The 25,823-nt window shown below is 40.1% G+C and overlaps 2 protein-coding genes across 3 annotated transcripts; both read right to left on the bottom strand.

Annotated features, from left to right (window-relative positions):
- Positions 1-361: 361 nt before the first annotated feature.
- klhdc3l (kelch domain containing 3-like) lies at positions 362-19,607 on the bottom strand. Of its 2 annotated transcripts, none has more exons than XM_063498199.1 (8): positions 19,534-19,607; positions 9,994-10,189; positions 8,372-8,454; positions 8,194-8,272; positions 6,119-6,165; positions 5,503-5,623; positions 4,798-4,981; positions 362-1,025 (listed from the first exon to the last, which is right to left on the bottom strand). In XM_063498199.1, exons 2-8 carry the CDS (start codon positions 10,163-10,165, stop codon positions 401-403), a joined length of 1,311 nt encoding a protein of 436 aa, XP_063354269.1. In that variant the 5' UTR covers positions 10,166-10,189; positions 19,534-19,607; the 3' UTR covers positions 362-400. The 2 variants fall into 2 exon arrangements, with proteins under 2 accessions (XP_063354269.1, XP_063354270.1); XM_063498200.1 differs by having other exon boundaries at positions 9,994-10,186; positions 19,534-19,580.
- Positions 19,608-20,717: 1,110 nt separating this feature from the next.
- Positions 20,718-24,576, bottom strand: LOC134644014 (ileal sodium/bile acid cotransporter-like). Its single transcript, XM_063496647.1, has 6 exons — positions 24,166-24,576; positions 23,585-23,703; positions 23,352-23,440; positions 22,972-23,147; positions 22,727-22,884; positions 20,718-20,914 (listed from the first exon to the last, which is right to left on the bottom strand). The coding sequence occupies exons 1-6, from the start codon at positions 24,561-24,563 to the stop codon at positions 20,718-20,720; spliced, it is 1,137 nt and encodes a 378-aa protein (XP_063352717.1). The 5' UTR covers positions 24,564-24,576.
- Positions 24,577-25,823: the final 1,247 nt, after the last annotated feature.

Below are 25,823 nucleotides of genomic sequence, written 5' to 3'. Positions count from 1 at the left end.
AGCTATCACCGTAGTAAATAAGCACAAAAACAATTGAACCTGCTTAGCTACACCATACTGTCACTGTCACTATATTATGCTGCTATTCATACTGTCATTATATTAATGCTGCTATCCTGTATATATCGTACTTACTATTGTTTGTTTTATTGTACCTTTTATATTTTACATTTATATTTATTATTGTATTTTGCACCAAGGGAGTGGCACTCCAATTTCGTTGTACCCTGTACAATGACAATAAGGGCTATTCTATTCTATCAGAATGTTGCAAAAAATGTAAAATTCAAAACACTGAAACTGTACAAAAGTATAAAAATTTCAAGTTATTTTCTTTTTCACAGAAAGCTAGTAACACCTATTAAAACATGCTTCTCACGCAGAGAACAGAATCATTTATTCAGTCAATCAGCGTCACCTGCCACATGGAGATGGGGCTGGTTCTCGTACAAGGTTTTCCGCCGAGCACCAGCAGCAGGTCGGGCAGATGCTGAGTGATGTCTCCATCCTTGCCCTCCAGCGCCTCCTCCTCTGAGCAGCTCCATTGTTTCATGAATGCTTTGTTCTCAAATGTCAGGCAGCTTCCAATACGCTGACCATCTATCTCTATTAAGGCCTCTCTGCTGGTCTCCAGTTCTGAAGAACTTCTGTTGGCTTCTCTGTCTGGAGTGAAAGTCTCCAGCTCTATAGCGTTATCTGACTCCAGGTAGGTGAGTGGTGCTGGGAAGCACTTGTTCTTAAACGGCTTGAGTTTCCCTCCCAGTAACCTGGGCTGGAGTCCTGAGTCTGAGCTCTTGCTGGTGCTACTGGTTTTGTAGCTGGGACCCAGACCAGTGCAGCAGTGGTGGATCTTGTCTGGGGGGTTGGAGCCCGGGAGTGTGGCGAGCTGCATCCAGGTCTGAGTGATGAAGCTGTATCTCCACAGGCAGTTCTTTGGAGAGTCCTGGGTCTCGCCTCCACCGAAAAGGAGCATTGAGTCTTTATAGGTGACAGCTGAGTGTCCTGTGAGCTTAGGAGGGCCGTACCTGAGAAAAAACAACCACAGGTGATGTTAGCAGGAAAGAGCACACCAAATGATGCCAAATAAGTTTAGCAGTCAGTGCTAAAAACATCAGTGCTAAAAAGACCGGTCAGACAGGAAGTGCTGTTTGGACCACAGTTGTGCCTGAATGGGAGACTGGCTGGGAGCACCAGGAGCTGTAATCGATAAACTGCTGATCCATGTGGGATCATACTCTCTGCCTTGCACAGCGTGTGTGATAATATTTCTATATGGCGTGTTGTGCCATGTTACTTTATTAAAATTACCCCTGGATATAAAACACATCATTTGCACTGTTAAACCTGGGATGATAAATCTATTTCTGACACAGATGTGTCACTCATCGTATTTAAAGGAGGCCCTGAAGGACGGACATCTCTTTTTGTTTAACACCAGCTGCCTTGAGTCCTCTCCTTGTGTCTCTTCCTTGCCTCCTCTGCTCTCTGTGGTAGGGAGGGGCTAAGACTAAGATGCTAAGAGAGGAACTGAGGACACAAAAGAGGGGGGAGGCAAATGGGACCTGACCTGATCTGTGGAAAAACATCTTAAAAAAACAGATGAGTGAGGTGTTGAGTTTAATACTGACTCTTGTGTGTTTTGAGGACACCAGAAAACTGACTGCGGATACATCTGTGTGTCACAGCAGACACTACAAGCTTCCTGTCCCCTTTTTCCTTTCCTTTTGCCAAAGCTCTTTTCACACTTTGGGAATTACAGCTGATATATCACAGATTAGAAAAACAGTGAGTCTATTTGTGGTACGTTTGTCACCAAGAATATGCAGACAGTAAAATTTCCCTTTGATCTGGATGCAAACTTGATTTCCAAGTCTCCTTCATCAGTTTCAGAGCTCTAATACGCAGTGATTTCTGTGACATGCACCTCTGATAATGTCTTTGAATTAAGTTGGCAGCACTCAGTCAGTTCATTTTGTGAAGGTTGAAGAGGCTGAAGCAAAAACAGCTAACAGGGAGAGCTGACTTTAAACCATTATCTCTGAACATTTGATGCTTAGGTTTTGTTGAAGTAGCTAACAGCATCATACTGAACTCGCTTCGTGGTACATACCTCTGACCTGTTTGGAAAAAATGAGGAAAAGCTAAGAATGAAGCTAGCTAACTACGGAAAGTCTTCAAATTAAAAATGAAAACCAAAAAGTAAACTCAGGAAAGGACTCTACATCGTTCAGCCAATGACTGCTCACAAACACCGTCTGACGCACCGATTCTCAGGACGAGGCGCTCTCAGACTCCTGCTTATAGAGAGCAGCTCCTCTCAAACGTAATAAGTTGAGTGGAAAACTATTAACATTAAGAGAATGAACCTGATGTCAGATCAACACATTGTTAAACAGCTCCCAAATACCCCCCTCCTTTAAACCATACTTGGCAAATTCCCCCAGGAACCCTGCCATAAAACGCCTCTAAACCAACCAGAGAAAGTTTGGAGGGGAGGTGAGAAACAAACAATTACATCTGCATCTTAAACTCTCATATTTTTCTCAGACTTTACTTAAATGTAACTGTAACGGTTTACAACCTACAAAGTCAGGTTATCACCATTAGAAATCACAAGACCTTCCAGTAACATTGTGTTATTAGGGTCACACTGTCTGTCTGTTTTTTTCCATTTGCTGTATGATACCTGTGCCTCAGGGGGCAAAAAAAAGTGACGTTAGTCCTGACTATGCTGCTGACCGGCTAATCATTAGTCCTGATAAACTGCTGTTCATGTTCATAACGCCAGATGAATTAGTCCACTCTGATGATCTGTTATCCACAAGTCTTTACATGTAACATATTCAGTCACCCAGAACAAAAAAAACAAAACAAAACTCTCCAGATGTAAATCTAAGTGATCTGGAGCTCTTTATATACATAAATTTACGTATTACTAAACTATTAAAGAGACGGTTCCTCAGGACTCTTTCTTTCCTTTTTTTGCAACAGACACACTACAATCAGTGTTTCCACCTCACATGTCAGCCTGTCAGCACGAGACAGCAGCCGCTGAAAAGTGATCCCAGTCTTTTCAGCCGCTGATGAAGGATTCTCTGTCTCATCAACTGGATCAGGTTCTTCTGCCTTGTTATGTTATGTGGGAATATTCAGATGGAGAGCTGCAACAGACTGCTTGTCAAGTTTTCTCATGAGTCTTGACCTTCCCTTGATGTTCCTCCTGCTCTTTGCTTTACTCTTTATGTTAAAAACTGCATTTGTTTTACAAGGTTTGACTCATTTCTCACCCTTCATAATGTGCCATGAACATCACGCCTCATTACTCTGCATTACACCACTCTATCTGGAATAATAATTTCAATCAAAGTTCTTTAAAAGCAAAACTAAAAAAAAAGAAATTACAACTAAAATATAGTTTCACAAATTAAAACACAGGTAAAACAAATGTGAATAAAGAAATGTTAGGAAGCAAAAAGTACTTTAACTTAAAAAATGAAAAGCAATGTAGCAAGCTTGTAATTTGCTAAACTGCTGGAGCGATTAAGACAATACAGCTGTAAACTGGGCCTAAATTGAAAAAGCTAATGAGCAGAGTTGCGTTTTTTAGAGGCTGACCATCTGTAAGAGCCAGTGTGAGCTAATTTAGAATGACTCTGGGTCTGGGTCCTTTTGCTAACTGGTGCATTTAACTATAGTTTCAACAGGCGGCTTACCTACTGCTTCTAGGTTTTATTGTTAGAGTGTAGACCAAATCTAATGACAGTAAAAACTCCCAGAAAGCTTAAGAGTCAGCAGCAGCAAAAACAATAACCACAGCACAGGATTTAAAAAACATAGACTGTGGGAACTTTTTGACAGCCAGGTTAGTGAAACCCACAGAGATGAATTCATTCAAGGGGCATATGAACCACTAGTATATTCACAGGAGTGATGTGTTACATATTCACACCTTTATATCATGGCAAAAAAGACTTATGTATACCTGCAACAAGTGTGCCTTGTGAATGGACTTTTTCCAAGATTAGGGAGGTCAGTTAATAATAATAAAAAACATCTGACTCAGTCTAAGAATAGCTGAAAAACCAAAAAGACTCAAAATGTTTTGAATAAAAATCTTTGATATGACAAATGTAGACAGTATTGCTTCATTTTTCTCTTATTTTATTCATTTTCCACAAGTGTAATTAGCTATATTCAGTCACAAAGAGAATAAATGATATTGGGGCCTCTACTTAACCTATTTACAAAGTAAGCCGTAGTCAAATCCACAGACCTTGTGTGGACATCATGATGAACAGAGCAGCTATTTTCAGTATACATTATTTATAAACTGGCTTGTTTTGTATTGCACTGAATTAGTAAGTAACTGAAACAGCCTCATGTACGTTAACACAACCACAGCAAAATAGTACATGCTGAAACACAGAGTTCATTGCAGTCATCGCTGTCTTTAACCATTCCAAAGTATTTCTTATTTTGTTGTAAAGGAAGTTCTCCAAAACATATATTGATCATAATTATTGATAGTCTGGTATAACATGTAGATTTGTCTAGAAATGTGCAATGCTTGTCTGTGTTGTTTCACAGAATAGCCTGTTCAAGTACTGACACAAAAGCAGCCAGCAGGTGTCGCTGTGGAGATGGCTGTGAGATTGTTGTGAAACCATGATCCAGTGCTGGCACAACGACTTTGTTTGTCGCAGTTTGCCCATCACTACCTGTCAGTGGTTTTAATGTCGCGACTGATCTTTTTCACTGCACCCAGTTTTCAAAAATACCGACAAACTCCGCACTTACTTGAGTGAACTCCATGTGTGGCTGCTGGAATTCCACTTCCAGAAGTCTCTCTGCTCCCGTAAACCTTTTAAGCCTCCAAACAGGTACACGCAGCCCTGATAGGCTACAGCTGAGTGACTGTGTCTGGGGCCTGGGCCTAATGAGTCCTGCTGAGAGCCACTCAGCAGGGACCAAGACATGATATCTGCCATTAACACACACACACAAACAAGTATCTATAATTAATGCTCATTCTGCAGCTCACATTGTGTTTGCATGTGTCACAATGCAGATGATGTTCACATGCTGCCCTCTAACTGAATATGGGTGAGATTTCACTCCTAGAAACGGTTCAGCTCAGTTTAATTGTCAATTTGTTTCTCCATCTCACAGCTATAAACTACATTCACACTGGTAAATATGAGTAGTTTAGAAAATTATATTGACCAAGATGGAATCACAGCTAGAAGATGAGCTTGGCATCAAGTGGGACTAAACTGATGCAGTTTACTGAAATTATGATCTATCCCATTATATTAATGCTCAAAGTTGCTTATAGAAAAGTCATGCTGAACAAAAGCGACAATTAATCTTTTGATAGTAACTCTGGCAAATACCACAAAAGGTCAGCTGATTTTGAGGGCGTGAGGTGGGAATTTTAAGATTTGGTTAGTTTTATATGGAAGGAGCTGACTGAATTCTCCCTTTTGTCAGTTTTAAACTCACTAAAGTCCAAACTCCAGAAATCCTGGGAGGTGCCTTTCATGTCAATGAATCCTCCGTACATGAGCATGGCAGAGCCGAGCACCACGGCGCTGTGGCCCTTCCTGTTGGTCGGCATTTGGGTCTGCACACAGAAAGAGAGAGAAATACATTTAGAATAGATGGTAAGCTACTAACAAGCAGGCCAGTATTCCTACATAGATCTTCTTCTATGACCTTGATTGAACAGTTACAAAAAATGCATTAAATTTAGGCTTCTTCAACCTAACCCTAACCTTTCTCTTCCTACTTTGGTGATCCTCTTCCTACTTTGCTATATCCATTCTGTGGGGAAACAGTGCAAATCCATTTATTTGACCTTTAAAGTTCTAACAAATATGTGGGTAGTGTGTGACTTCTGTTCTGCTGATACAAGCTAAAACAAGCAATGGATAGCAGGAACTGTGCACAGTGTTCACTGATGTGCTTCCAAGTGTTGTCACTGCGTGACACAAAACAAACGGCAGCACACGAGGACTGAGCGGTTAATTATTTCTGTTATAAGCTGATAATGAGATCTAATCATCTGTTCTTTAGACAGAGAACATGTTATCATTTAGATATGAAAAGCGCTCGGTACCTGAAGCAAGCTCCTCTTTCCCTGCCACTGCACCCACTTCTGCTTTGCTGAAACACAAATGACACAGGAAAATTAAACTAAAAGTGTGACGTACAATAAAATGGATATGATATCTTTACAACATGTGTCAGCCTTACTCCAAGACAAAAAAAGTAAGTAAAGGCTAACATACAAAAAGGAGAGGCACTTCTGCGATGATTCTGAAATACACTGACACACACTGTTGTGCAGCCCAGTCTTATGAAATCTTATGTTACAGGGACACAAACTGTCCAGTTGGCCAAAGTAGAGAGGCTTTAAAAGACGTGGTAAATGTTATATTTTAACCTAAACCAAGACCTTTTTTTAAACCTAATCCTGTCGTTTTTAATGCTTAAATGTAACCAGACAAAATATTTTTAATAAGTAACATATCTAAAAATACCACCAGCTACCTGTGCTACCTGTCCGCTTCCTAGTATAGGTGATTTTAAGAGAAGTTGACCCCTGACCTTGACCTTCAACTTAATTGAGATTCGAACTTGTCCGAGATGTTTTGTTAACTACACCTATGGTAGCAATTTGATCTTGATGCAAGGTGACTTACTTGTTGAGTTATAACAGTCATAAGATTTTCAAAAAACTTTGCTTCTGACCTTGACCTTTAGGTCCAGGTCACTGAAATTCAAACTAGTCTTGAGATTTTTCATATATTGTAAGAATTTGACAATGTCACATCGCTTAATTTTTGGGTTATTACATTCACAAGCATGTGTCAATACCCCATCAGCCATTCACAGCTGAGGGATAAAAATTATACAAAAACTGTGAGTTGTATAGTCTCTGGCGTGAACTGCAAAATGCTTCGTGCCGCCACTAACCCCACCTACCTCCAAATGTGGAAATTTTTTGCCTTTAAAAAAACTGCAAAATATTGAGAGCAGACTGATGCAAAGTGGTGTTCACGGACATAAAAGGTTGTGACTGTTTGATGAAACTGGGTTGACTCTGTTGTGTTAGTGTTTGTGTGGGTGTGATGAGCTCTGGCAGCTGAATGTTAGTGTTTATAAAATGACAAGAGTGGATATCCTGTCTTATGCCAAATAATTATTTTCAGAAACTGAAGGGATGACCTGCTGATCCTGAGACCCTTCTAATACTTAGAAAAACATCTTCAGGACCTTAACTTGCTTTGATCAGTGTGATCTGTCCTAACTATCATTAAGATTGTGGTAACACCAGTGTTGTTTCTCCACTCCACAGCTATCGCTACATTGACCTATCCACCTATTTCACATGGGGATATTAACCTTGAAAATTTACCCAGAATGCACTTTTTCAAAGCTTGTCTCTGTTGCTCTATGTCAAAGAAATTAAACTGCTGCATTTTATGCAAGTGATGACAGATCCCATCATGCTGAACAAAAACTAGATTTTTCTTTACATTGTGACACTTGGAGTGGAACGAAAACTTCAAGAGCTTATACTTCTAAAAATATCCAAGTTCGGTAAAATGTAACAATTGTGTAAAACATTTGCTTCATTAAACATATTATAGTTATTATGAAAACAAAAAGAACCAATTGATTTTGAGGGTGGGGGTTTCGGGGGCTTTTTACAGATGTGATATGATTTTATATATAATAAGTGGTGAGAATTGAAAAAAACTGTGCATGAGATGGAATTTAGGTTATGTTGGAACAAGCAGAATAACAACTGAGCTGAAGTGAAGAACACAGGAAGTGTTAGAGCAGGAAATGAACACAGCTGCAGTTTTCCTCCATTTGATAAATATGTGTTGTGGTAAATCACCTTTTCTTATGTTGTTTCTAATTGTCTTTAGAGTCACCTGGACTTTGTTCACATACGTAAAACATGTTACTTCAGTAACCTGTATTGCACATGACACCGCTGTTATGAGCATGGAGACCCTCTCAGGTTTCTCTCTCAGCTTTAGTGACACAGAGGAATGAAAAGTTTTACAGGGATATGGAGGATCGAAATGCAGCAACATGTTTTACCTGCTGAGCCTGAGAATTGACTGCAACAGCAGTGTGACTGGCTGCCAGCCCATGCTGCACTGCAGTGAAACTCACCGATGTCGAACACCCAGAGAGCACATCTGCATGTGGTGTATGCAGAGTCCAACAGGCCTCCAAACACGTACAGGAAACCCTGAAGAGTTCAAAGCTGTTAAACAAACTCAGCATGCCCACCGCTGCCATAAGATGGTCTCTCTGCTTTATGTCCAATGATTAAAGAAATTGAAGGTACCTTGTGAGCTACCATAGAATGTCCCTCTAGCTCCTCTGGTGCCGCTTCACCACTGCAGCTCAACTCGGTCCATTCATCAGACACTGAAATATTAAACACAGCAGTGTTGTTAACTGATGATTACAAAAAGGATATTATAGGAGGCTGTTTTATAATGCAGCAAAAAACATCCTTCACAAAGTTTAAGTGGAATAAATGTTACATCTTTTTTCATGAATGACAGTGTGTACATAAACTTGAACGACTTGCAACACTTTCTACATCTGCACAAAGGCACTGCCCAAATACCATAGAAATAGTTGGTGCTATCTTCTAATAAAAGACTGCATATAAAAGATGGAGATTTGAAGCATTGTAGCCTTCACCAGGGCAGAGCTAGAGGTGATCATAACCATACCTGAGAGGATAGATCTTAGTGAAGATCAAAGTGTTAAGTCATAACATTTGTCTGTTTCTTTTGTGCTGTTTTAACCCTTTAAAACCGGTCGGAGCGGGCACGCTCCGTTTTGCGTAACTATTTTTAAATCCCGGTAGCTCTGCAACCACGTAAGCTAGAGCAATAATTTTTTTTGCATATGAAACCGGAGGAGTTGTACTTACATCTTATGCCATTAGCTTGTCCTTGGTCACGGTTTCCTTCCACATATAGCTTTGCAAAAACTGCATAAAAAGCGCTTGCAGCAACAAATACATAATATTCCAGAAACACGCTTTGCCGATCCGATCAGCTGTTCGTAAAACACTTCCTACGTTGGAATAGACGTCAGCATGAACTTTGTCTGCCATTACCTGCCCGAAACCGGACGTGACGTCATTTTCGCGGAAATGTAGTTTTTTTTACTATCAGGGCCTCATGAGCCTATACTGGTGTTTTTAAAAGTTATCTTTGACTTTATGACCTTCTGTGTCGTTTCTGGGATGCTTAGAACTCTAATTGCACTGCTGGAAATAGTTTATTTTGATGCATATGCTGCTTTTTTGCAAATTTGCATTATAATATTTATTTTCGTTTTTTTCCTGCAGTATATAAAAATTGGTGTATTTCAAAAATAAAATGATGAAGACACTCAAAATAAATTTCCTGTGGTGGGAAACTATTTTGTGCAACTATTTTTGTATTTACAGTTTTGAGGGATAAGCCTCTTAAATTTCTCTAACTAGAAATATATGTTAAAAAAACAAAAACGATTTTCAATTTTTTTGTAGTTTATTGCACTTTTTTGCAATTTATGTAATTACTATGCACTTAATGCATACATATTATTAAAATGTGGGCTATAATGGTTGTATTGATGTATATCAACTTGAAATGCTCCCAAAATTGGCACTACAGCATGTAAAAATATAATATAAGCTCTGGCGGACTTGGTTCTATGGTAGGTCTTAAAGGGTTAAGTAGTAGACTAATTGGTCATTTGAAGAGAGGGCTTTATGTAAATGAGTACCTGAACATGGTTTTTGGCTACTCTGCCTAATATGTAATTCTTAAAAAGAGGTCTTTCTAGTGGCTACTCTGTGACCAGCCACAAGGATATCGCTTCTAAGGAAGTATTCTGTCATCCGTCTTTATATAGATCTGCATCTTTATATATACATGGCTATTAATGGGTGGGGGCCCTTACCCACATTGTATTTCCAGAAGTCCCTCAGGCAGCTGTTCTCTCTGCCTCCCAGGACGTAGACGTTTGCATTGTAGCTGCAACAGGCGTGCTTGTAGCGGTCGCACGGGGACAGGCTGCTTCTCAGGGGGAGCTGTTTCCACAAACAGGGGTTATTCTGACTCATACCTGGCATCCCTCACTCTCACTGGAACATCTTCTAAAAGAAAGTAAATGTATACAGTCGTGCGTTATATGGACCCACTATCATGGCCAAGAACAAATGTTACAGACTGGTCACACCTTTTTAGCTTCATTGTGCGATGATATGCAGGACTAAATATCCTTCTTTCTGTTAAAAGTTTACATTTTTTTAAATCAATTCTGCTCTCACTGCCGCTACAGACACTAGAGCCGCTGACTGACTCCACCTGGATGCTGTAAGTTATTAAACGGTGCAAAAAGATGAGTTTCATCTCCGTCCATGTGAACAGGCCCTGATCAAAGTGGATGAAACAAAGGCTGCACTACAGGAGACAGGACAAAGGAAAAACCCAAGCAACAGCTGCTTCCGTATTCACGAGGGGTCACCACAGCAAGCTCCACATGTTTGATTTGGCAGAGTTTTACGCCAGATGCCCTTCCTAACCTGTCTATGGCTGGAACTGACCCTGCAACCTTTTACTTTCTAAGCTAATGTGCAAACCACTACAGAATAAATGCTTTAAAAACTGTCTGTAACACCAGAACATGAGTGGATATTCATGAGTTCATATCTTAAAAGAGCAGAGGGACTACACCAAGTTTTTTGGAGCACCGCTCCTCAAACAGAGCCAGAATTGTAGTGTAATAATAATAATATAACACGATAATATAATCATAATTTATTCAACTTTCCAAAAACTCTAGTCCTGCACGCAACTACACTAATTTAACTTTCGTTTTAGAACCCATCAGAGCTTTTCCCTCATTTGCATCTTTTTTCCGACTGCCTGCAGAGTCCTGAGAAAGATAAAATTAACTTTTATTTACATGCACATTGTGGCATTGACGGAATTTTATGCCATTCTTCTTCCTTATAAAATGCCTGTGTTGAATGATAAACTTCTTATCAAATGAACACATTTTTTCTCCTGAATTAATTTACTGAAGACATTTGGTTTGAGTGTGCATTAACTTTACTCATCAAATAAATCCTGTTTGTTCTGCATTTACCCAATGGCCAGTGACTACAGCAGCCTTTGGAAAACTGTTCTGACGCACAAAACAACTGGATACCTTTTTTTTTTTTCCCCTGTCCCGTTTGGTTCTTTTGCCATCAGAATTATTGTCTAAAGGCAAAGAAAGATGCCCAACGGATTTACTTGACCAAATGGACCATCCCGGCCTTGCCGTATTGGTCTGTTTGATTCACCTTTGCTTTTATTGTTTATTTTATTTTATTTTCACTTGCTACACACAAGACAGACATGACTGGGGGAAAGAAAAGGGAGAAAGAAAGAGGGAAAGAAAAACAGCGGGGAAGAGGAACGGTGATAAAGGGCAAAAAACAAAAACTAACAAAACAAACAGACAAAAAAATACATATATCAATCACCTGGATCACCTGTTGAGAAAGAAAAAAGAGAAAACAAGCAAAAAAAAGAGAGCAACATAATAAACAACATCATCGCGATGACCTATGTGAATATAACAGTAAATACTAAATATTGAATATTATTGTGCAGCACGTAGGATCAACAGCGCACAGTGTGCTTTGAAGTAGGAGCCAAAAAGGGTGTAGTTTGTTTGTGTGAGCACCCGTGTGTACACCTGTGAGCATGAGCGCGCTTGTATTTAAAAGGTTCCTTCGTGTAATGATCTGCTAGGGGGTGTGGGAGCCATAGCCTCGGATACCAACTGGATACCTTTTTAGTACCGACTGAGAGCACCCAGCATCTGAACAAGGAACTAAAGCAGAAACCTTCAAACTGACACTCAAGCTTCTCATCTACAAAGAAAGCAGGCTAAATCCAGACTGAACCCCTACTGTGGGAAGCATTTATCCAGTAATTTCCTGCAGTTTTGAAATATGAAATTTCAAGCCTATAAGAAGTTTAACGTTACTCAGTTACAGTACTGAATTTGAATCAACCAGCCGTTTGGGGCCTTACTGATTGGAGTTTGCATGTTCTTCCAGTGGCTTGGGTACTACAGCTTCTTGCCACAGTCCAAAGCGATGCATGTGAGGTTAACTAGTGATTCAGAAGTGCATGTAGGGCTGGATGCGAGTATGAGTGGCCGTCTGTCTCTGTGTTCCCGCTGTAATAGACTGGTGTCCTGTCACCTTGCACCCTATGTCAACTGAGAAAGGCTTTGCCTCCCGACCACATTTACAAGCTATTTTACTAATGAATAATCCTTCTCACTCTTATTTTGAAAGTCCAGTTGATGCTAACTAGATAGCCTCATGTTCTCCCTGACGGATGGCTTCTTCATATATTCTCTTGGAGGTGGAGTTACTCCCAGTATCCTGAAACATGCCAGCACCCATAGCACTCTAGGGAAACAAAGCTTCTTTTCAAGAGTTTCACTTCCTGCTTAAATAAAAACTAATACAGCTATGGGAAACACTGCGCTCAGCATGTTCTCTCTGGCTTTAATAGATGGTGTCCTGGGTGGCTGATGACACACATGATCTTTTGGCGTTTCAAAAACGTATATTTAAATACTTGTTGTGGCAGAGACAGCGAAGCTAGAGTACTAAAGAGAACCAAAACAGGCACATTTAGAACATGGAAACTCAATACGAAAAAATTGCCTAGCCAGCCTGTGAATTCTAACCCAAGGCCGCCTTCAAAAAGTTGCAAATATAAAAAAGACCAAAATTTAAAACATGAACTACTGGCTCATTTTAAATGTAATTTAGTTTTACAGCATAAAAAATATTAAGGGCTGTTCTTTTTCCAATGGACAATGAAATTACTGACTTTCGTTATTGTTGTTGTTATTATTTTATCATTCGTCAGCTAATCGATCATTCCGTGAAATGTCAGAACACAGATGGATAAAAGGTCGGTTTACTGTGTAATACACGCATGAACAAGCAGTGGTGCTTTAGTTATATCAGCTATATTACTACAAGTCACTAAACAGCAACAGTGACTCACTTAAGCGTGCTTTTACATCACATGTAAGCTGAGGTTTAATAGCTTTGCTCTTTGTCACTGTGAGCAGTAATTTTCCATCTCTAAGTGAGGAGGTATACTCAGTTTTACAAAGCCATTAGTTTTCCTCTGTTTGGACTTGGGAGTCTGCCTTGACCGCTGTTTTATCAGGCTGTCACAAGAGCAAACAGCTCTGAGGTCAAAACACTTAAGTGACACACCTAGCCAAGTGTTGTCCAAATACTTCAGAGTCACATGAATAAATGGGACCATAACTTCGTTGTTCATGGAGAAAAAAAAAACAATATTCAGGAATGCAGTCCTTAAAATCTAGGATCAAATGGAGCAACAGCTGTTTTTCACCATAGTTTTCTATATTTCCTAAAGCATCGGCTCATCTGCCTTGTGAACTTCAGGGTCACATCCAATTCTTAATACGCAGGGTTTAATATGATGTCAGCTCACCCTCTGCTGCTATAACAGCTTCAACTTTCCTGGAAAGGCTTTCCATAATGTTTAAGAGCGTGTTTATGGGAATTTCTGACAATTTTTCCAGAAGCACATTTGTGAGGTTAGACGCTGATGTTGGATGACAAAGCCTGGTTTGCAGTCTGCACTCCAATTCATCCCAAAGGTGTTCTGCTGGGTTGAGGTCAGGACTCAGTGCACTGTTCTTCCACCCCAAACTCGCTCATGCATTTCTTTATTGACCTTGCTTTCTGTACTGCTGAGCAGTCATGTTGGAACAGAAAAGGGCCATACCTAAACTGTTCCCAAAAAGCAGGTACCTTGAAATTGTCCAAAACGTTTTGGTATGTTGAAGCATTAGGAGTTCCTGAAGAACAACCCAAAACCATAATCCCCCCTGCACCAAACTTTACACTTGGCACAATGCAGTCAGACATGCACCGTTCTCCTGGCAACCACCAAATCCAGACTCGTCCATCAGGCTGTCACCAGACAACAAGTGTTCATCACTCCAGAGAACTCGTCTCCACTGGTCTAGGGGTGATCGTGGCTCAAGAGTTGGCAGTTTGTCTTGTAATCGGAAGGTTGCCGGTTCGAGCCCTGGCTTGGACAGTCTCGCTCGTTGTGTCCTTGGGCAAGACACTTCACCTACTGGTGGTGGTCAGAGGGCCCGGTGGCGCCAGTGTCCGGCAGCCTCGCCTCTGTCAGTGCGCCCCAGGGCAGCTGTGGCTACAATGTAGCTACAATCACCAGTGTGTGAATGACTGAATGTAATGTAAAGCGCTTTGGGGTCCTTAGGGACTAAGTAAAGTGCTATACAAATACAGGCAATTTACTGCTCTAGGGTCTGGCGGTGGTGTGCTTTACACCATTGCATCTGATGCTTGGATGCAGCTGAGCGGCCAGGGAAATCCATTCCATGAAGCCCTCAGTGTTCCTGAGCTAAAGCCACATGAATTTTGGAGTAGTGATGTGTCGGTCGCGAACGACTCTTAGAGCCGACTCTTTGAAGTGAACGACGCGAGCCGGCTCCTTATTGGGAGCCAAGGCTCTTTTTTTTCTTCTTTCTCTCACCCTCTGTCTCGCACTTTTTTTCCGCTTCACTCCGCACGCAAGCCTTGTGCTTGCGCTGGGAAGAGGGGGGAGGGGCGGCAGCAGAGGAACAGAGCCGGAGGGAAAGAGAGAGAAAGGAACAACAACGTCACATTAGAAAGGTATAGTAATCATCCACAACTATTTTCAGTTGCGGATGATAAAGGATTTAGAAAGTTTATTCATGCAGGCCTATATGACAGAGAATGTGCATCTTCTTTTTGTTTTCATATTTTAATGTATATTTAATTGTGTTGTGGTTTGCTGTTTTGTGTTGTTTCACTTTAAATTTGTTTAAAAGGAAAAAGTTGAAAATTTAAATAGTTAAAAGTTGAAATGTAAATAGTTGGTTTTTGTATTATATGATTTATGTATTACATTTTATGTGGAGTGAATAAATAAAAGTATATTTATGGTGGCCCCTAGAGACAAAGCACGTACAAACTCCATAACACGTGAAAACTCCAAAACACGTACAAACTCCGAAGCACGTACAAACCCCGAAGCACGTACAAACTCCAAAACACGTAAAAACTCCAAAACACGTAAAAACTCCGAAGCATGTACAAACTCCGAAGCACCTACAAACTCCAAAACATGTACAAAACACAACGGAAGTGTTCCAGGATGCTAGGGGCAGTGTTGAGCTTTTGTTACCTAGTGGTTACACAAACCAGGAAGTACCAACAACCGGATTTGGTGTGTGGTAGTAACAGGTAAATGAACATTTTTTTAAAATTATTTGAATATATATGAGTGCTTCTGTATAAATACACAAACAATACACATATGCTTTCAATTGTGTAATTTAAGTGATCTAGGTAGCTTTGGTTTGGAAGTTCAGTTAACGCTAGAAATGTGTTTTGGAGTTTATACATGCTTCAGAGTTTGTAGGTGCTTCGGAGTTTGTACATGCTTCAGAGTTTGTAGGTGCTTCGGAGTTTGTACGTGCTTCAGAGTTTGTACATGCTTTGTCTCTAGGGGCCACTGTATATATTTATATATAAACATATATAAATAAAACCACGTTTTTTTAACATTAGTAATTCCTTTTGTTCATAATTTTATATTGTTGTTGATAATAAATTAATTAAAGCAACAAAACAACCTGAAGAGTCGGTTGGGAGCCGAAAGAGCTGCCTCTTTTTAGTGAGCCGAGCCAAAAGAGCCGATTCTCTAAAAAGAACCGGAATTCCCATCACTATTTTTGAGGTCTGTTGCAACTGACTATTCAGGAAGTTAGCAACCTTTGTGGACTTTTGCGCCTCAGCACCCCGCTCTGTGTGGCCTACCACTACATGGCTGAGTTACTGTCTGTCCCAATCGCTTCCACTTTGTTATAATGACACTAATAATTGATTGTGAAATATTTAGTAGTATGACCAGACTTGTTGCATACGTTACATCCTATCACCATACCATGCTGGATTCATTGAGCCCCTAACAGCGACAAATGCTATTTTTTCTGTTTTTATTTCATTTTTTTGATAACAAAAGCACTCAACCTCATCCTTAACTTAACATTCATATCATTCATTCATATATTGGTTAGAACATAACTGGATTATTAATGAGATTTTAATTTAAATTCAGAAAAAGAAAATATTCAGGCTAAAACAATGGCTTTTTTGTTTTTAAGCTCTCATTTTGTCCTCTATTACAAATCAAAGCACCTGCTCTGTTTTTAATATAGATTTTGATTTATGACGCTCTTTTTTTAAATCTTATTTAACCTTTTCTGTGTAAATGAACTCCTTCTTGATTGTAAATTTTACCTTATTGGATTTTATTTTACTGAACTTTTCTATTTTATTTGAGCTAATCTGTGATCGGCATTCTTTAATATTTTGGATACTATAACACAGGAAGTTCCAGCTTTTGGCATAAATACAGTTTATTCTTAAATTTAACATTTCAGGCATGTGATTATACTAGCACTGAAAGGTTAATTGGAATTCCTTTTTACATTTTGTCTTCCAGTGATTCTAAATAAAACAGGATAATTAGGATAAAGTGATTACTTGTTTGTTTTCTGTTACAATTCAAATGCACCTCTGTTCAAGTGTTTTCTAAAAGCCAAAACTCACTCACGGCTCAGGCTGAGATGACAGTCAGAGAATCTGTGGTTTTTGAGGTCCAATTATGGAAAGCAATCATTTGCTATAATGAAGCAGCTCTAATTAAGGCTGTGCAAATAGCTGTGTATTTTGATTTCAATTACAGTTCCAACAAATATTACAACAAGTTACTCTAAAAAGAAACTCTACTGTCGTTTTTAAACTATTTAACCAACTCTGAGACTTCAGATTTGTCGTAGGATTTTTTCAGTGAAGAGGTTTTCTCCTGCAGCGACTGAACCTCACTCAGTCAACAAATACTGTTATTGCAGCAGGATGTGTAATCATGTTATTACAGAAATCTGAGTCGCTGAGTCGCAGAAAACTCAGGTTGCTGCAATGCTGCCCACTGGAATTTAAATAACGTTTCAGCACCATGATCAACTCCTGTGGTGAAAATAGCACAGCAAAACTGTTCCTATGTTGTTATGTTGGTTTCTGTCTTACATAGGTTATTTAAGTCTTATAGATTTCTTTGTGTTAATGAATTTATTCTCAATATGTGAAGATATCAGCCAAACAAATGAAACGGGATGGAGCTGTTAAAGAAACTGTAATGTTTCGAAACTGTGAGCATACTCTAACTAGCGCTAGCCCATCTGCTCCATCGACCCAATAAATCATCCAATCGCAGTCGAGTTTAACATGCACCTATTAAAGCACCAACTTTTACTTCGTAAAGAACCATGCAGGGCCCAAACACAGTACATGCGAGTGAAATTCTTGTGTGCGAGCTTCACAAGCAACAGAGGTGTGTAAAAATACAATAACATAAGAATAAGATTTTTACCTTAAACCTGTAGCTCCACTAACTCAGTCTGCTGCTCACCTGCATCACCTCCGCTCTTTATAAAACAAGCCCCATACACGGTCAGTATTTCACCGACAAACACACACACATGCTGAAACAAAGTTGGAACAAGATAAAAGGAGATCTTTTTAAACTTAGCCACTTTAAGCTCCGATCTAAAAATCAAAGCAAGAGAAAGAAATGTCCTCCTATTGTTTTTTGATGCTAGATCATTCAGACTGCTACATGTACACGTGTAATGATCAGGGAAAAATGATCTCTTCTATGCTGTAGCCCATGCAGCAGTCCAAACTCAATACCGAAGTCAAGTTTCAGGTGAGCACAGCTGGGTCCAGTCCAGACAATTCGTGCGGTGAGGCCTGTCGACTTTGGCACTTTGTTTGGTACTGGGCCACAAGAGTTGAGGCTCAGGTGTGAAATGTATGGTTTACAGGGTATTTATTGTTAACTCTGGTTTCCCTGGGTTTCCCGTGTGTTATGAATAAATCCTTTTTGGTAACGGTACTCGTTTTATTTTGTTGTATTTATCCACAACACCTTAAAGGCCAGTCCGTGAAAATATTGTCTGACATAAACCGGTCCGTGGCGCAAAAAAGGTTGGGGACCACTGCTCTATACAGTATAAAACACAGTGCAAAAGATGGACAGAGGCACCTCTGACGTAGGTTCATCAAGTTGTGTTATGAAGCTTCAAACTGAAGAGTTTCGCAACCAATTCGTGACCAAATGACCAAAATTGATCAAATGGAATAAATATTTTATCCTGTGTCACCTGATACAAAATCTGAAAAGTGCTTACAAAAGTCAGGGCTAGTTTACCACAGACTTCTGTGGGACCGGGAGTCTATGGAAGCAACTGCAATCAAACTGGAAACCAGAGATCAGTAAAGTTAATGGCAGTTAAACCTTTCTCAGTCCTGAGTGACTGAACTGACCACCAATGAGTGCAAAGAATATCATTGACTGACACACGAGGGGAGTAAATACACAAGTGTTACCTAAGCAACCAGACCCTGGTAGCCTATCCACTACCAACCAACAGCCAGTGACAAAGCCATGGGAAGTAAACAACCAAATCACTTCCTGTGTGGATGCTACTGTGTGGAGGCCACTTCAGGACTGCTACACAGAGTAACTGTTAGCTTGTTGCAAAAAAACAAAAAAGCTAATTTAATCACCTACAAATAATTTGGATTTTTTTTAAAGGGTCAAATTAAAAAGTATTTAAAAAGAGACTGCATGGCCTCTTTTTAAATACAGTAAGCTATTACTGCTTTACAAACATTCATCAGTACAGTGGAAGTGATCTGTGGAGTTACAGATAATAAGACATGAAGTTGTCTGGGTGACACCATTTACCAGGTTATCTAAGGCTAGGCTAGGGTAACTGCCTTCTTTCATTATCTTAGGTGTATAGTCAGGACACAAAGTGTTTTCTAACCGTTTAACATTAGATAAGTAGCAACAGGCGCCTTTTTGTACGTAGCGGCCGTTAACGTGAAGTTGTCTGATGTGTACAACCGGTCCTAACGTGACTTTGGACACTTCAGTTTAATCAGGGGGAATGCGACCCGTGAACCCACAACTCGCTCACATCTCCAGCAGCGACTCCCCGCGTGCTTTCAGTAGTTTATGTAATCGAAGGAAAGCCACTTGGCTAAAGTAAGATACCTTACTGGTTTCCCCCGTCATATCTGTGTCTTTCCGACATATTAAACCCCGAGGAAAATCTATCAGAGGAATGATAACGGTAACGCTCGAGAAGAGGAAATGAGATAAACTTTTTTTTTTCGTCTGTTTGATCAAAACGGAACCAAAGGAGCTCCGAGTTTCAGTGCCGAAAAGCTTCTGAGCTCTAAAATAGTGATAAAAAGGTCACTTCATGTGAAAAAAACAGCCAGTTTTAGCGTTAAAATGATGTTTTACTTACGGGCAGTCCTCCGCTGCAGTGCCTTTTCTTTTGGTCGTTGCTTTACTGCTAACGGGCTGCTGACGCGTTCGATTTCACCTCGTAAATTCCCACTGCAGGTCTGGGAAGTGAAAGAATTTGTTTGGATTGGCCACGCGTCCGTGGCGGAAAAAAACAAATGTACTGCGTATGATGAGGTATGAAACCTCATTTTAGATACACATTACAATGTTATTTTCAAAAGCAACCCAATTAGCTGACTATGATGTCTAAGAATAATTAAAAAAAATAATCCGTTTTAATATAATACACGTGCTCTTGGGTGAAAAACGGAATGACTCAATCATGATTTATTGCTAACCGTAGTTTTAGTTAAGAAATGTCAAGTTTTTCTTTAATATTTTAGCAATCTATTTAAATTTTTTCTTTGTGTAACTTTAACTGATGGGTATAATTTCGGCTTTTTTACATCCTACTTCATTTCTACTTCCTGTCCATTGCATTTATTTAACTGCCAACCCCTCTGCCAAAGCAAGTACAGTTGCACTCAGTTTTTTAAGTTGGTGTTTTTTCAGATTATTTGCACTGTTCATGTATTCCCACCTACTTTTGAGTTATTCTCTGCGGTAACTGAACCTAAGTGCTGCTTCATCAGGCAGGGTCGTTTCAACCACACACTTTGAAAAAAAACAATGAACAAAAAACAACTCCACTGCACCTTTTACATGACAGATTTCTCTTAAGCTGTAACTACATCAGTATATCACATTTTGTTCTTTATTGTCATCACTGTGTTCTTGTTGTTATTGAAATAAAATTAATATGAAATAAATTATGGCTGTCACCTTAAAAAAAACCCAAAACACACTGTTTACAATCACTGAAGCACTGATTAAGAGACACATGTCTAACAAAGTATAGGGAACATGGTTCTAAATATTTAGATATGAATAAAAGTAAATAACACATAATTCAGCAGTTGGTCCCCACCACCTTCCCACTTGAAGTTAGATACTGACTGTCCCGGGGAAGAAATTTGTGCAACCCTGTTCAGCTAAAACCTTTCCAAATGGTTTAGTGTGGTGCACATAAAGCTTGCAGAGTACACTGTGTCTTCACAGTAGAGTCTGAATGCTGTGATCACTGATGCAGTTGTTACTGCTCATACCAACAACCCAAAGTCTCTGGTTTTCAGAGCTGCAATATCACAGCGCAGTGCTTTTGTCAGTGCTTTTATCCTTCACATCCCTGTTGCCGCTCTCATCGCCCTCAAAGCCACCATTTTCCTGTGGGCAGTGCTTTTGCTCTTCTACGTCAGCGTTCTGACCTTCCAAGTATGGAGCGTCACTGTTTGCAGACGAGCCACCACCGCCACCACAACATCTTTTATAAAGCTGGAAGCCTGGACAGGAAACAAACCATAGATTCAGAACCAGTGAGCAAACATCTTTGGACACAACCTTTAAAAGTGGAATAAACAGGACTTCAGTGACAAAGCATCTATGCAAGATGCCATAACAAGAAAATTTGAAGCATCCCATGTTTTCTTTTCTGTTCAGTGTGAGCATCTATGATACACTGTAAACCAGTGGTTCTCAAATGTTTGGTGCCCAGGACAGACAGAATTCAAAATTTCAAGGTATTCTGCAGAAGATGGGCTCTATGTCATTTTAGACAATGTGAACTATAACTTTCATTCATTCCCTCACTGCACATTTTCACACGAAAACCTATTTTAATGCAAGCCTATTCTCACGTCTGTGACATTAAGTAGCACCATCTTCTCAAACACACAGGAATTGCTAATTTAAGCAAAGTCTGTCCTTTGGATGTGTTCCGAGATGCACTGGGGTATGGCATTAGTAGGATTGTGTTAGGTCCATCTTGTCACTGGTAAATGTGCAGGTTTGTTTTAACCTGAAGTGAAAGGAATAAGTGAGGGATGAAAAAAAACCAGCAAGCAAAAAATACCACAAAACAAAAGATCTCCTAGGTGACATAAAAACTCATGAAGATGTTGCAGTTCTTAAAGAGTTTCATAGGTGTTAGAGCATCAGTGCAGTAATGCTAAAGATGTCTGCATGCATGGGGAGACACAGGAAGCAGACCTGAGAAAGTGGTGTTGTACAATACCTCTTGATGAGAGTGCATTGTTCCTGCTTCTTCTGGTTCAAATCCACCACTGTTTTACAGAAGCCAGTATTTCTCTCAGGGGAATGTTTAGTTTCAAAGCAACTCTTTTGCTTGTGTCGATTAATTCCTGCCAACAAATGCCACAATTGGGCTAATGGCCATTGACATCTCTGATCCAACTAAAGCCATAAGGCTTTGTACCTTACAGTTGGTTGCTACTGGATATTTCAGATATCAGTTGCCTAGGTAACCCTGTAATGTATATATCATCCTCTCATGTCACGTATAATCCTCTCAAAGTCTATTTGAGCTGATATTTTACACACTGTTGCAGGAAGTTGTGAAAAGTCATTGCCATTCAGGAGTCTCAGGTTGTAAAGCTGCTGCTAGTTACTTCATGCGAGGAAGTTTCTAAAGACAGGTAGCTTTTGCAGGTGATTTTGGGGGTGCTTTTCTTCATCTTCTCCTCCATTCTCCATTGCTCTCCTCAATCACAGCTTTAAATGTGTCAGTCAATAATATAGTCGATTTCAATTTCTTACATTACTTTTTTTTCTGTTACAAAATGATGTTTGGTTTACACAAAGTCCCTGGGACACCTGGACTCAAAGTGCACCTCTTGGGAAACACTTGAATTAACCTTGACTGGTGCCCTTGAATTCTAAGCAGCATCCCTCTTTATGTAATTTGCTTTCACAGTTATATAATTAAATAGTCAAAGAAATAGTAATTAAGACTGTGCGGTAAAGTCATCCATTTTTCAAATTTTCCCAAACCAAACTGGTGGAAAAAATATTCAAACTATGTGCTGACATGGATATTACGATACGACACAGGCAAACCACTGCAAAAACATAAAGCATGCTGCAATTCTGTTACTGGTTAAACTTGGGTTAAACATTTAATCCTTATATGGCACAACACCTGGCTCAAACTGTTGACTCAACACAGGAAAAAAACATCACAATGGAGGAAAAGAAGGAAAATAAGGAAGCTGCATTCACTGGACAAGAACTGAAAAAAAGTCCAGTGATGCAAGAGAAAATGGCCAATGTATGTGTCAAGTGTTTTAAGGTCTTACATCCCACAAAGATTAGTGCTGACGCGAGCTGGAAGATGCTGTAGATGAGGGGGAAGGCAAACATCTTTTCCAGCTCCTCTGGGGTGAAGGACAGCTGGACGATAGTGCTGCACAACTGGGCATTCTGGATACCTGTCTCCAGGGCAATGGTTCGACATCTAAACAAATAAAGAAACAATGACGAACCTCATCAGTAAGTCAAATTTGAATGTAGCTGTGTCAGAAACATTTTGCTGTCACCTCACCTGTACCAGGGTTGACCCACAAAGCGAGCCAGGAGGAACCCAAGGCTCAATCCAATAAACGGGTAGATGGTGCCAATTATCCACAGGACGGGAGCAATGGTCCAGGACGACTGGTAGAGGACTCCTCCAATCACAGCTATAATAATAATGAGAACCAAGCCAACAATGGATCCAACCTGTGCACAAAACAAACACTCCATTAAAACCCAGTCCAGGTGATTTAACTGGTTGGGCACTGTAAAATGGAAATATCACGTCCCCTCAGTATGTATGATGGAAATGCTATTTCTAAAAAGAAACATGTCACAGAGGCAAAGATGTTATAAGTGAAAACATTAAACCTTTAGAATTATATTCAATAAACTGTAGAGTATTCCTACCTTCAGGATCTTTTTTGCCATCTCAGGCCACCTGTGCTTTACGTACATTCCCACACCGATCGGGATGATTAGAGCTGCCAGTGTGATACCTGAGGATGCAAAAAAGTAGATTATAAAAAGGTTACCTTAGAGGCAGGAACAGCCTTCACAGTTGCATCCTGATAATACACATTCTTGAGAGCACCTGTTTGAAATTCTTACAGGTGTTTCAGTTCTGTGAAGGCTTTCCTTACCGATACTGTCATACGGGATCTTGATGGTGTCACTGGATGTCCATACACTGGTGTAGATTAAAAGACAGAGAGGCATCATCCCCAAGGCCAGGAGAGAGGAGCAGGTTGTCATACTGAGACTGAGGAGCGAAGGATTTGGACACTGATGAGTTTCCTGCATTTGTCCCTAGCTGTGCTTATACACACACACACACAATCTGTTTTATTTAAATAGTGCATTAACATTGAATAAATGTAAATAAAACTCTAGACCAATAAAAACTTGTATACATTAATTCTGTTGTGTTCTCCTGCCAGGTAGCTGCACAACAAGAAACCCTTCCTTAAAACAGCTTAAGAGTGTCCTGGTATCCAAACTACATGAAAATGATCTATTTAGTTTACATTCACAATAGAAAAAAATAGTTATCACAGAGTAAACATAGTGGTCCTCTAAGAGCAGCACTTGGTGATAGTGGGGAAAAAAGAAGGTTCCTTTGTGAACATGAAGAAACCTCCAGCTGAAAAAGGGCTCAGGGAAGTCTGCTCTTTAACGTAATGGAAAAAAGAAAAAATAGCAATGAACCTGCCCAAGGTCTCACCTGAGGTCCATGTCTCCATCCAACCAGTAGCAGATGATGTTGGAGTTTGAGCCACCTGGACAGCAGCCCATGATGATGATGACCACTGCCTGCACAGCCTGCACCCTAAAAGCCAGTGACAAGGCAAAAGCTGTGAAAGGCATAATGCCAAACTGGCAGAGGAAGCCAATGATAATGCCCCATGGCTTCTTAATGTGGCCCCACAGCTTTGCAGCCTCCACTGTGCAGCCCATGGCGAACATGACCATGGCGAGCATGATGGTGAGCACCGTGCTCATCACTACTCCCAGGGTGGCATTGAAGTTACTTGGAGGAACAAGGCAGTCTGTGCCCGAGCAGGCTGTGGCAGCATAGTCACAGATGTCTGGCAGCATGGTGGTTGGCTTCAGCATGGACATTGTTGTTGCAGAAGAAGAATATTAGCAGATCCTAACACTTGCACACGCTTTGGGGCTTCTTAGAGTCCTTGAGGTGAGACAAGTCCAGTTTCTCCCCATGTCCAGGAAGATGGATGTGACAAAGAGGAGGAGTGAGCTTGATCACTGCCCTTTATGCCCACGGTTTCAAAGCCAAATAAAATAGGGCGGAAAGATAAAAAATTAACCAATAGTCTATGTTTTATGGGGTCAGCATTCAAAAGCACATGCATATAAAAAAGAAAATCACAATGAAATATGAAATGCCATTACACCATGGCTCCAGTTTTTACAGCCGTGTGGGTTTTAAAGTTTTATTGAACTCTCATGTCATCAAGCATCATCATGCAGGAAAAGTTTCAAAGAGGCAGCAGCCACAGAGTAGATGTTCTTTGCACAATTTCCATTATAATGGCCCTCTTTGGTCTCTTGATCATTCTTTTAAACATGAGTAACCCAGAGCCCATAAAACCAAATAAAGGTGTACAGTGGTCCTTCGTTTATCGTAGGAGTTATGTTCTAAAAAATAACCTGCAATAGGTGAAATCCGCAAAGTAGTCAGCTTTTAAAAAAAAAATTATTATAGATGTTTTAAGCTGTAAAACCCCTCACTACACACTTTATACACTTTTCTCAGACAGGCATGAACATTTTCACACTTTTCTCTCTTGTTTAAACACCCTCAAAGTTCAAACCTTCGTAGAAAAATAAGTCCAGTATTATAGTATGAAACCAAAGATCAAACCCTGTTTTCAGGTCCAGAACATGTGAATAGAGCAGCTGCCAGAGAATTCAACATTAATGAATCAATGGTATGGAAGTAGAGGAAGCAAGAAGAATGAGTTAAGTTTGACTTATCTGACTGTTTTGTTTCGCTTAACGCGCCTTATAATCCGGTGTGCCTTATAATCCGGAAAATACGGTAACTTCTACCTTCCTTTAGCATGTCTGGAAGTCCAACTTTTTGTGCGATGGTTAGCGTCTTCCTCTGCCTTTTGGGTGGTACCGCAGTTGCCTTTGACGGTTCAAAACGTTTCGTCGACATTGTTGTGTTTGTTGGGGAGAAAACTTACAAACAAACAGCACAGCACTGCAGAGTCACACTGTAGCGATCGAAAATTTATGTAAATTCCAAGCTGAACGCATTCTGTTCTGTACAGGAGACTAGGCGCGGAGGAGAAAGCTCGTCACTTCATGGTGACATAATCTTTAATTAACACCCCAAAGTCTGCATGATCAACC

The sequence above is a fragment of the Pelmatolapia mariae genome, linkage group LG16_19 (assembly GCF_036321145.2).
Source record: "Pelmatolapia mariae isolate MD_Pm_ZW linkage group LG16_19, Pm_UMD_F_2, whole genome shotgun sequence".
In the NCBI taxonomy this organism is placed as follows: domain Eukaryota; kingdom Metazoa; phylum Chordata; class Actinopteri; order Cichliformes; family Cichlidae; genus Pelmatolapia; species Pelmatolapia mariae.
The sequence above is the reverse complement of the archived record's forward strand: the minus strand, read 5'-3'. Positions and strand labels throughout refer to the sequence as shown.